Source organism: Pterocles gutturalis, unplaced genomic scaffold (genome assembly GCF_000699245.1).
Source record: "Pterocles gutturalis isolate BGI_N339 unplaced genomic scaffold, ASM69924v1 scaffold27547, whole genome shotgun sequence".
Lineage (NCBI taxonomy): Eukaryota > Metazoa > Chordata > Aves > Pterocliformes > Pteroclidae > Pterocles > Pterocles gutturalis.
The window spans coordinates 9,631-22,324 of NW_010116296.1; the positions used below are offsets into that span (position 1 = coordinate 9,631).

General features: G+C 43.6%; 1 protein-coding gene across 1 annotated transcript in view; it reads left to right on the plus strand.

The window, feature by feature from the left end:
- The window catches only part of SAP130 (Sin3A-associated protein, 130kDa), a gene marked incomplete at its 5' end in the record, with an annotated part of 19,609 nt that extends 9,065 nt beyond the window's left edge, over positions 1 to 10,544 (plus strand). The window contains 9 exon segments of the mRNA XM_010075471.1: positions 1,436 to 1,738; positions 2,706 to 2,880; positions 4,156 to 4,260; positions 5,193 to 5,554; positions 6,904 to 7,152; positions 7,453 to 7,578; positions 8,490 to 8,593; positions 9,280 to 9,393; positions 9,607 to 10,544. Coding sequence (XP_010073773.1) covers positions 1,436 to 1,738; positions 2,706 to 2,880; positions 4,156 to 4,260; positions 5,193 to 5,554; positions 6,904 to 7,152; positions 7,453 to 7,578; positions 8,490 to 8,593; positions 9,280 to 9,393; positions 9,607 to 9,765 — 1,697 coding nt within the window.
- Between the last annotated feature and the right edge of the window lie 2,150 nt (positions 10,545 to 12,694).

Genomic DNA, 12,694 nt, shown 5'->3' on the forward strand with positions numbered 1-12,694 from the left:
CATTGACAGAGACATTTTGCTTGTTAAATTGACTTGAAGCAGCAGTTGAAGGTACTAATTATGGCAGTAACTGATGACAGCTCAAAGCAGACAATTCAGGACATCAGGAGGGCCACACACCTGTGCTGAGCACAGCCAGTTGAGGGCTTGGATAAAAGTGCAGAGGAGACTTCTGAAGATCACCACGATACAGAGTGATAACATGGAATTTTGAGGAAGAATGCTGCTTTGGCTTTCTAAATGCTGGTTGTGTTTATATAGTCTCTCAAAATGATTTTGTTGGATAGAAAGGTCTGCAACAAGAGTGCTTTGCAGAGGGTGTTCCACTTTAACGTGCCATACATTATACAGAAGCCATTTTCAGAGACCTGGTGCTGGATTTCAGGGTTTTAACAGCTGTTTTTAGAGTGTCAGCACAAGAATTTGGTCGAAATCCTGTCACAATGAGAAAAACAGCTTGCTCTGCAATGAGAGGGCTCTCCATTGTTAGCAAGCAAGTCCATCGTTGGCAAGTTCGCGCTTGCATCCTGTGTATGGCTGCAGATAGTGGTACTGGTCTGTGAAGACTGGAGATCCTGGAACTGAAGGTAGTCTAACAGCACTGTTAAATGCTGTCTCAGAGAAGTGTAATGTGCCATGTAGGAGATCTGGAAAGATAAAATCATAGTTGCTCAGAGCTGTAGATGCAAATAAATGAATTGAACTTCTTGGAACAGGTGCTTCATGGGGAACATTGTTCTGCTGTAAAAAGATTCCATGTTCATTTGAGCTATTAGGACACAACCTATAATTGCAAGCCCTGTTTCGAGTCTGAACAGTTTGTCCCCTTGCGCTAAGGAAATTTTTTTTTTTCATGCCTATGTGGCTGGGGAAAGAGGCTAAGGAAGTAAGCCCTGTGGTTTAAGGTATTTAGACAGGAGTCTTTGCTTGCTGTTATACAGTCAAAGGTTTGGTGTTTTTGAATTGATGCAATAATAAGCTCTGTGGCAAGACTGTCTTTTGAAAAGAAATGGCTTAGGTTTATGATTTTTAATTGATTTTTTGTTAAAGCAGGGAAAATGCAAAGTGTTAGTATTTACAAGCATTGTAAAATAAGATACTGAGCGAAAATATAGTGCACAGCTTTCTGAGACTGGAGGCTGGGTACAGAAATATTATTTGAGTCTAACCAAAAGTGGACTTGAACTTGATCTTTCCTCTCTTGTTGCAATTTGAAATAGAAAATGGGATGGAGATAACCAGTAATGATTCGTTCTTCTGTCAGACAATCTGGTCTCTCCACTCTCAAATTTACTACTGCAACAAGCAGACTGGCAAATGAATTTTTTTTAAGCAAAATAGTCTTTGAAAGTAAGTATTTGAGTGAGAGGTGCTAGGGGGAACCAAGGTGACCCACTGCATAGGTGTGACGAGGTTTTTGTGTTGCTGCTTCCAGTTTCAGCCCAGGCACCCAACTCGGCCATCACAGCTCAGACTGGCGTTGGAGTGGCCTCCACTGTCCACCTCAACCCCATGCAGCTGATGACTGTAGATGCATCTCATGCCCGTCACATCCAGGGCATCCAGCCGGCTCCTATCAGTGCGCAGGGGATCCAGCCAGCACCAATCAGTGCCCAGGGCATTCAGCCAGCACCAATTGGGACGCAAGGACTCCACCCTGCCGCGCCAATTGGCACACAGGGACTGCAGCCAGCACCAATCAGCGCTCAGCAGCCGCAAGCTGACACCAAGACTTCAGGTAGGAGCAACCAGCAAAGTCCATGCTTTGGACCTTGTCAGAGCAACTTGGCTTCTGTCCTACAAATTTGGGTTGGTTTTTTGTCCTTCACTCTAATGACCTTGTTATAGTGTCTGTGGTCCAGTAGTGGACCCTAAATACACGTATTCTCCCAGCAAATAGTTTTTTGCCTATTTCTTAATTATTTTTTTTTAAGCAAACCGGGTGGAGTGTGAGGTTAGCCTTGAATGGGTTACTTCAGTGGAAAAGACTGGTGCTGCCTAAGCTTAAACAATTCTCTTCAGTAAGACCTTGTGGGAAAAGTAATTTACGAGTAAATGATGTTCTCTGATGCATCAGATCACAGTAGCAATTAAAATATGGCCTGGTACTTTCAGCAGTCGGTGACCTGATCTTGGACTGCGATAGAAGCCATCTTATATTAAAAATGATAGGTCTGATGAAACCCCAGCACCTTACTGAAGAAATGGGAAATGACAACCAAGAGAATATGCTCTTGCAAATCTGGCAGACATACTGTGGGGTGACTTCCTGACTGTCTAAATACTCTGCATCAGTTAGTTGGCCAAGCAGGCTTTGGCAGAAGGTCAGAACACAAACACAGCATGTATTGCCATGTAGACTACCAGGAGTGTTATTCTGTTGACGAGTTGTGTTGATCTCCTTAGCAATTTCTGCGTTTTTCCATTTTGTCTGGAAAAGAATATTTCCCTAGCAGCAGTTGTTAGGAAGGGGGTAGCTTCCATCTTCCCTGCAGAAGGTTCAGTGATCAGACTGCTTGTAGCAAAGGTATTGCTTACAAAATCCTCTGCAAGCACTGTGGTTAGGATTGAGGGAGTCAAGGGAGTGGGGACAACATATGCTTTGCAGACACCTGCTTTGTCATCAAACTTCCTTAAGTAACTGCTGCTTTTTCCTCTGTATCTGTTGTTCTCTCTGCTGTGTTGATGTCCATCCTTCCCAGCAGTAGTCCTGGCAGATGGAGCCACCATTGTAGCCAATCCTATTAGCAACACATTCAACACAGCTTCTGCAGCAACTACAGTTGTGCAAACCCATAGCCAGAGTGCCAGTGCCAGTGCACCAGCCCAGGGCTCTTCCCCACGCCCGAGCATCCTCCGGAAGAAACCAACCACAGACGGGTGAGTAGAATTGAAGGTGACGTGTGAATGACACTTCTGTGCAGTCTAGCCTAGCTAAATGCAATCGTTTCAGTGGAGATAAGAAAAGTTCTATCAGGTTATTCAGTCAGTAGTAGTTGTGAGTAACTTGCTGATCTGTGAAACACCCTTCTTTTCTTCCTCCAGGGTAGGATATAGTTTTCTCTTAACTGTCAGTAATAAAATGAGAAGGACAGTTTGTCTTCTAGCTCTGGAAAGTGACCTTTTGAGGGAAAGTGGATGTGAGGCTTTCTAGCGTAGTGTAATAAAAACAAAGAGTTCATAATCTACTAAAATTAGAATGCCGTGCTTTGTCTTCAGTGCTTTTGTTGGAAGAATATGTGGATGAGTAGAAAGGATAGGATTAGTGCCCTGCTGTGAAACCTGATTAGGAAAAGGGAGGGAGTAACTTAAACTCTTAAAATATTTTATGTTGTCTGTCTAATTTTAAATGCCTGAATAAAGAGGAAAGAGAGAGCTTTAGAATTAAAAATGCATTTCCTCCCGACTAACAACTGAAAATGTTTGGAACTGATGTGTCCTATGAGAGTAAAATTGCATACTTTTTTATTTGGGTAGAAACCTTTTTTTAAGATAGAGAAGCTACAGGCTGTAAAACTGAAACAGGAATTAAAGAAGTAGAGGTAGATCACTAAAGAATGTTTCCATTTGAGGGGTTGATTATTTTGGACAACAATTTGACTTCCAGCCCCACAAGAGACTGAACAGTCTCTAAAATATTTTTCAGTATTCAGCCCTGGGCTGATGAATATCCGCATTCAGGGCTTGAGGTCTTGGAGTCAGGCTTTGACATGGTCTGTTCCAACTAAACAACACAGATGCCTGTCTGAGCACTGTTTAGTTCCAGATGATTTGCTCAGTCTTGAAACACTAGTGGAGGACGGTGGCACGGCCAGACCTCCCTTTGTCCCCTGCAGGAGCCTGGCGGTCTCAGTAAGATGCTCTGCCTGGCGAGATGAAAGTAAAGCTGGCATTTTCGGAGAAGCCCTGAATGGGGGTGAGACCAGGCCAGAGCAACTAATCTTTTATCTTTAAAGAAATGAAACTTAACATCTAATTTGAAAAGTAAAATGAGACTCTTTCTGTAGGGAATCAGTTATACTGAAGGCAGAGTGCAATGATACAGCTGCAACTCCTGTCCCAGTTTGGGCAAGAGGGGGCTGCTTTCTTTGCTCTCAGTGGTATTTGCCTTTGCATCAGGGAGGTGGGAAGCTTAGACCTGTCTTTCTCTTCCAGGCTGGCAGTCCGGAAAAGCTTAATTCCACCTCAGCCACCCGAAGTAGGTAGTACGCGTGTCGAGAGTACTATGCGAAGCACATCTGGATCGCCAAGGCCTGCTGGGTAAGACTTCAGGAAATAACCAACTGCATCACAGTAGTTTCATTATATTTGTTTTATTTGTATTCTTTGGCTATTGGAGCATTTTCCTTTCTTTTGGGAAACTTAATCTATTTCGATTTTGTCAGTGTGATGACTTGGCTAGTCCTGTTGTTGTGAAGCTGAGGCAGTAGCCTTTTAAAAGATGTGGTTATGATAGAAACAAACAAAAAACTATCTGCTGCTGTAGAGGATAGGCTTTTAAACTTTTTTCTATAGTGCTTGGAAATTAATGCTAAAGATTCATAGAATCACAGGATGGTTTGGGTTGGAAGGGACCTTAGAGATCATCCAGTTCCACCCCCCTGCCATGGGCAGGGACACCTCCCACTAGCCCAGGTTGCTCAAAGCCTCATCCAGCCTGGCCTTGAACCCCTCCAGGGATGGGGCATCCACAGCTTTTCTGGGCAACCTGGGCCAGTGTCTCTTACGTGTAAGAAAGGTAAATGGAACTTCTAATCTGCTTCACTTGAGTTCAGTGTCTTTACAATTTATTGTTTTATAAGTATTAGCCACAGCAGGAGCTCTTGCAAACAGAGGACAGGGGCAGTACAGCTTTGGGTAAAAGTTCCTCTTGTTTGCACTGTGAAACCGTCTAGATCCTTTTACAAGTATTTTGAAGTTACCTGGAATTAGTCATGAGATTTGCTTGTTACAGTGAGTGGAAGAAAATTGCATCTATAGTAAATACAAAGGATTAGAAAGGGAGTGGAGGGGGAAATGTAATTGAGATGCCACCTTCTCTGGTTGTTAAACAACATTAGTGAGCCAGGTGTTACTTGTGGGTGCAGGAAAAACTGGATAGTCTGAAGCCAGCTGAGCTCATTCACTTTGTGCTAGGTGGTCATGACCGAGATGCAGTTAATTTCAGTTTGTTTTGCTTTTTCATGTTACAGTGCCAAGCCAAAAACTGAAATTCATGTGTCCATGGCCACTCCAGTTACTGTGTCTATGGAGGCAGTGTCTAATCAAGGCGGCGAGCAGCCGACTGTTGCGGTTCCCCCCACCTCCCAGCAGCCCCCCTCTGCCATTCCAACAATCATCGCAGCAGCCAGTCCCACTTCACAGCCTGTAGCAGCTCTGTCCACCATTCCAGGAGCTGTCCCGGCCGCTCCACCAACTTCTACCACAATTGCGGCAGCACCTGCTCCTCCATCAACCATGAGCGGAGCCCTGTCAGCAGTGCTGGGTCCTGCAGTACCAGAGATAAAAATCAAAGAGGAAGCAGAGCCTATGGACATAATGCGACCAGTATCTGGTAGGTGGTGGTTTATCATCAGATTGCTTCTTGTGTTGGTGAGACAGTGGAGAAACTAGGAGGATTTTCAATACATCCATCCTGCAAATGAAATTGCATCTCTTTCATGGCAGCACAGAACACTAGTCAAAGGGTTCCCGTATGCCTTGTTACTCAGAAGGTTCTTCTTTGCCTTCTCCCTAATCTGTGAAATCACTTGTTGTGGCTGCTTTGTTCATGTTCAAATGATCCAGCTCCAAAGAGTCTGAGTGAATTCCTTTCTTAAAGCCACGTGCTCAGCAGCAGTGCCAGTGTAGTATGGGTCAGTTCAGTGTTCTCACAAATCCTAGTGTTCAGGTACAATGGCTTTTTTATATGTGAAGAACTAGTGACTAGAGTAGGCCATAAAAGGGCCCTCTTCTGATTAATTGATGTTTTTCTCTAGAACTTTTAAAAATATATTGCCTTATATAGCCTCTCACTAGCTACCATGAAGAAAGTTAACACTGTTCTAGGCAAAACCAGGACACCTTACTTACCTAGCGTGGCCATAGTTGCTATCAAATGGTATGATCAGTAAAATTCAGATCCTTATGGATCTCAGGTCAGGCACTACGCGGTGGCAAAATGATACGAACACATCCCACGTTGATGAATATCAGAGTTCTGTTTTAGATGTTGGTTTTATCACTCTCCTTAAATCTGTATGTTGTCCTGTGATGGAAGAAGCTGCTTGCTACAGATGTCTCTGGAGCACAGGCAGATTAACATCAGGTTCTTCAGGGTTCTTTTGTCTCTAACTGGCAATTGTGGGTACGCCAAATTGTCAAGAGATACCTTCGCAGAAATTTTTGCTATGGCCTTAGTCACAGCTGATTGAGCTTTTCCCTCAGAACATCAGTGTTCCCTCAAGCTACCCGTTGCTGTGCTGCAGTATGAGAGTCTCTACTTACACTACAAGAGGAAAGGGACTTGCTTGCCATTGACTGTGGTCCATGCTGGCTTACATACAAAGATTTTTTTTTTTTTTTTTATCGTAACACAAGACAGATGTTAGCATGGATTCCTTTTTGTATTGTTGAACTAAAGCTTTGAATATGAAGGAACTGGGGGACAATTGACTCTGCTCTCCTTCTTTGTGCTCGTGTACCCGAGACACTGATGCTCTTAGGGTATAGGCTTGTCCTAGGATTGATGCTGGCTTAATATCTGCCCTTCTACACACGTGGAGCTGCACATAAAAAGGAGTCCACGCTGCTCACAATGCGCTTAAACAGCAACTGCTGTTGGAGGCAGTGTTCAAACAATGGCGGTGTGTTGCCTTTGTGCCACTGATGGGTTGGGTTTTCTTCCTCTTTCCTTCCTCTCAGCAGTCCCTCCTTTGACTACAAGTACTGTGTCTCCGTCTTTGGCGTTGCTGGCCAACAACCTTTCAGTGCCTCCAAGTGATTTGCCACCTGGTGCCTCCCCGAGGAAGAAACCCCGTAAGCAGCAGCATGTCATCTCCACAGAGGAAGGGGACATGATGGAAACAAATAGCACTGATGATGAGAAATCCACTGCCAAGAGTTTGTTGGTGAAGGCAGAGAAGCGCAAGTCTCCTCCAAAGGAGTATATAGGTAATGTCATCTCTGATGTCTTTTTTTCTTGTTCAGATGCCTGTGTTTTTGCTTCCTTTTGTTTCTCAAAGAAGGTGCTCTGTCATTCTCCCTCTTTGAAAATATAAATAATACAGAAGCCAAGTTTCTCAGCGCTTTCTGTATAGTTTGGGGAAATGACCTTTCTTGACACTTAAAGCGTCATTTTGTATGAGGCAGTACTTACTGACCTTCTGCTGGAGTTCTTGTGTCATGCTGATCTCCTACTTTCACCCACTTAATGATGGTAATAAGAGAGTTCTCCCTGGATCCTTTTTGTAGATGAAGAAGGTGTAAGATATGTTCCTGTGCGTCCAAGGCCGCCTATCACACTGCTCCGTCATTATCGCAATCCTTGGAAAGCTGCTTACCACCACTTCCAGAGATACAGTGATGTCCGGGTAAAAGGTCAGTCTGCTGCTTGTAGCTTCATGGTTTCATTCATCTGATAGGAACCGCTTCAGCGTTCCTGCTAAGGGAACATTAGGAGCATTCTTAGCAAGCTGGTGTGAATAAGCAATTCCACAAGAAGGTTTTGATTGCAATTTGGAAAACAAGGGTTGATGAAGTGAGCTAATGACTTTAATTAGCTAGATGTTGCCTAAATCCCTTCAGCTCTCAAGATAGAGGAGAAAAGAAGGGAAGTACATTACCTAGAGTTAGCTGTAATTTTAGAAAAGAAAAAATCATGTAGTTATTTGAGAAATGCATTTATGTACAGTGATAGAAACTTACTGAAGAAAGTAATCCTTAAAGAGGTTACATGCTGTGGCAATACGCTACAGTTTAGTTGTCAGATTTTCTCACTATCTAACAGACTTGCAGATTTAATCAGAAACATTCTAGATTTAGCATAACTAGTCTTGTCAACTAACAAATGGGCTTTTAAAGAAGATTTTTTTTTTCTAATATGAGGGAAAATAAAGATCAGATACTGTGTTTTAGGCTTTTTAGCTAATATCTTAGAATTTTTAAGCAGATAGGGTTTTTGCAACTGTGTAAATACATCAAGGAGTAGACGTATTTCAGTGGTAAAGGATGGAGCCTTTTTCATGCAGGATTTTTTTAAACACAGTACTACAGTCTTCAAGGGGAAAAAATGGGAGATAATACAATTTTTCTGGAAATAGAGATAACCTGTTACTAAGTGAGAGGTGGCAGGTGGGTAGCTATTTTCCTGTCTGAGCAACTTTTTGGTTTATTCTAATTTATTAGGATGTGTGGAGAACAGGAGTTGGGTTAATGTCTTTGTTAAGAGGAGAAAGGCCTGGCAAACTCCTGAGATTTGACTAACATATCTTTGTATTTCCCGGTGGCAGAAGAGAAGAAGGCTATGCTGCAGGAGATTGCCAATCAGAAGGGTGTATCCTGTCGTGCACAAGGGTGGAAGGTCCATCTCTGTGCGGCACAGCTACTACAGCTGGTAGGTGAACAGGGCTTGCCAGCTTCCTACAACTTGGGGGAACATGGAGTGGTGTAAGACAGGAGGATGTTTTTACAAACTCAGTACCTGGTCATCTGGCATTGGGATACCCTAAAGGAGCTGGTGCGTAGTGCCCAAAGGGAGTGGGACATGCTTTCCCCTTTCTCAGGAATGTGGCATAAGTGGCTTGGAAACTCAGAGTGTTGGTTTTGATCCAGACATATGAGCTGATGTATTTTGTACAGATGATCAAAATTGGCAACTCCCTCCTGCTGATGCACAGGTGTGAAGAAGCGTCCGTTTGGGATGGTGCGGCTGATCTGAGGAGGCAGCCCTGATCCACATTCCTGGATGCTTCTGTTTCAGGTTGGGGGTGAGGTAGGTGCTCTGCATTCTAGCACCAAACTCCCCAAAACCTCTGCATTCCTGGAATAGTCTTGTGAGAAATAGGGGAAACAGTTCTGGTTAGGATCCATGTTTGTTCAGAAGTGGAGCAATCCTGTAAATAGGATGTCAGTAAGAATTACAGTGCCACACTCTATGTCAGAGGCTCCATCTTCTGAATTACTAACATGAGCAGCCGAGAGGGGAACAAATGGTCATCTTGTCTGTGTAGCTTTCTTAACGGGGGCGAATGTTCTCTGGCCTAGCGGTGAACCTTCTCATGAGGTGCTGATGTCTTTTAGACGAACCTGGAGCATGATGTGTACGAGAGACTGACGGCCCTGCAGGAGGGACTCATTCCTAAGAAAAAGGCAGCGACCGATGACGACTTGCATCGAATCAATGAACTGATACAGGTAGGTCCCTGTGGCCTCTCAACCCAACTGCTTTACCCATAATTACAAAATATCCTACTGTGGTTAGTAAGAGCTACAGCAAGCTTACAAAAGCCCACGTAGGTATGCTTCCTGTGTTTCCAGTGTCATCAGTTACAAGTGGTGTCAGGAAGAGGTACAGTGATTGCTTAGACGAGATGGTCTGCAGGTAATGATGACAGTGTTTAATTTCAGGGGAATATGCAGAGGTGTAAACTTGTGATGGATCAAATCAACGAGGCTCGAGACTCCATGCTAAAGGTTTTGGATCACAAGGATCGTGTTTTGAAGCTTCTAAACAAGAACGGAACTGTCAAGAAAGTATCCAAATTGAAGCGAAAGGAGAAGGTGTAAAGCCAGAATAATGACTCTGGAAATGGAGTACGTGTACAGAACGGAGGAACCTTTTTGTAGTTTGGGTTTATTTTTAAGCAGAGCATCTGAATAAAAAGGATGAGTTTAGGGAACAGATGGCAACAGATGGACATGTGAAGCCTGGTGACCTGAAGGGATTGTCACTGATACATCATAATGAACAAAGATTTCTCTCAGGCTCATTCCTTTTTAAAGTCTTTCCAGTCCCGTTTGTTTAACCCTCCTGATGTGTTAGTGCCTACTAATTGGAAGTAGTGATGCAATGTGTGGTGGACAGTCCTCTCCTTCTGTTCTGTGCACACCTGTAACGCAGGAGATTCTGCAGGGCACACCAGGAGGCTGACATACAGGTATCGACCCAGACAGCCGTGCTTCAAAGCATTGAAAATGACACCGCTTTCAGTTACCCCATTCAGTTCTTGTTCTTCTGACCTTCCAGTGTCTGAAGTAGCCTTCTTAAACCAGTGCCACTGCACTAGGAGATCTGCCACATTCAGAATCTCCACTGGCTCAGAAGTCCTAGCTGTCAATTTAAAAAAAAAAAAAAAAAGAAAAAAGGAAAAAAATTTAAAAGTGGGGGGGAAATAATTTCAAAGTGATTCTGTAGTGTCTTGTGTGTGTGTGTCTATGTTGGTGCTCTGGGATACCTGTTTTGAAGTACCTCTTGCAACAGAGGACTTCCTGTAGCTGGTGTATTGTTAATTGTATGTACCACATACATCCTGAAAACAGTAATAAAGGACTTGGAGGTTTTTGTATTGAGGCAGTTTGTATACCTTTATGCTAGTGAAACTATTCAACCTGTAAACTCAAAAAGCAAGTTTAAAACCTTGAAGCCTCTTGGGGAGAAGAAACAGAATGTTGGGAAGTAGTCAGCCTCTTGTGCTGCAGAGGGAAGGATAACAATTCACAATTTGTCTCCTAAAGATGCAGTATGGACTGCCCCCCATGCACCTCTGCTTTTAACCTTAATTTTTATATAGGTTGCAAAATCAGTTCATTTTTAGCCTCCTTATCAGGAGACTTCAGTTTTATGAACTAGTTCTGTTATAAGAATACTTTCTTCAATCATCATAGGGCTGTGATCTTGACTTTATTCAGAACTATGTTCTTTCAGAAGTTAAATTAGACAAAAGGGTATTTAATTCCTTATGTCTCATTTTTTAACTAGAGAAGTAAGTAGAATGTCCATATTCACATTCTTCTTGTGTTTTAACATGTGCAAAAAACACAACTTATTTCAGATTTGTCTTAATGGCAATCTCATTTTGTGTTAGCTTGATTTTACTTTTTAAAATAAAAACATTTTGCTCTAAGATTCCATTATAATAGTATTGTAACTTTAGTAATAGGAGAGTTATGATTATTGTTTGCTGATTTCCTTGATTAGAAGAAAGAAAAAAATAAAATATCCCTACAGCTTTGCAAGGGCACAAGGAAACATTAGCAGCAGGTCAAAGGAGGTGATTCTCCCTCTCTGCTCTGGTGAGACGCCACCTGCAGTACTGCAGCCAGCTGTGGGGCCCCTGACATAAAAAAAGACCTGGACCTGTTGGAGCAGGTTCAGAGGAGAGCACTTCCCCTATGAGGACAGGCTCAGAGAGTTGGGGGTGTGCAGCCTGGAGAAGAGAAGGCTCCGGGGAGACCTTCTGGCAGAACTTCGAAAGGGGGCTACAGGAGATGATGGGGAAACAGTTTAGCAGGGGGTGGAGTGACAGGATGAGGGGGAACACAAGCTGAAAAATAAGAGATTTAGATGAGATATTAGGAAGAAATGTTTTCCTGGGCAGGTGGTGAGGCAGTGGCCCAGGTTGCCCAGAGAAGCTGTGGATGCCCCATCCCTGGAGGGGTTCAAGGCCAGGCTGGATGAGGCTTTGAGCAACCTGGGCTAGTGGGAGGTGTCTCTGCCCATGGCAGGGGGTGGAACTGGATGGGCTTTAAGGTCCCTTCCAACCTGAACCATCCTGTGATTCTGACTGTGTGCATATACAGGTGCATGTTGAAAGGCAAGAGACTCTGGCATAGCACAAATTAAAATGCAAGAGGTAAGACATTAAAAAATGGGAATCAAATATCTACTTACCACCTTGTATTTCTTGTACTTCAGGGACAGAACATGCACAATTGGTCAAGTATTTTACATTGCCATGGTAATAAAACAATGACACTGCCAACCAGCTGCCTAAAGATTCTGCAAGAAGCTTGCTCACCCGTTCTGTAGGGCTTAGAACTGTTTCACATTGTTGTCAAAAGGCTTTTGGATGAAATCCAAGGTACTGCCAGCAAATGGCGAGGTATTTCTGGGGGCAAAGGGAGAGAAGGATTCTTTTACTGTAGCTGTGTTATAGTATGTGAAAGGCTTAAGAGCAAGTTTTTCATTTCTTCTAGGCTGTTCTCACCTGATTCTTCTGCAGGACTCCTGTGGTAACCTTAGTTTTCATTCAAGGCTGTAATCTACACTGAAAGAATCATGCTCTTCCATAACCCTATTAGGATGGTGATAGTTACAGTGTTGTCCTGTTGCTGTGGGGGCCATATAGATTCTGTAGGAGAACATAAGCTCCACTGACATTCAACTGGATTTCTACAACTGATGTTTTATTGCCTCTTGCTTATTCCCTATCCTTAGATCAGGAATGGTATATGGAAATTCAATTTTATGATCTTTAAGGGTTGTGTCAGTTTATTTCTCTTGAGGCTGAACGTGTAGTGTGCTTATCCTGGGACCTGCAAACTCTGTTCTTCAGCTTTCTTAGCGGGTGCTGCCTGTGGTCCCAGAAGGGAGTTAGCAAGCAGCCCTGGGGCTTGCTCCCCGTGCCCTCCTGTCCCTGCGAACACCTCCTGCGGCCAGAGCACCTTGCCTTCTGAGGCCCTCCCCACCCCCGAGCCGTCCCTGCTCAGACCAGCC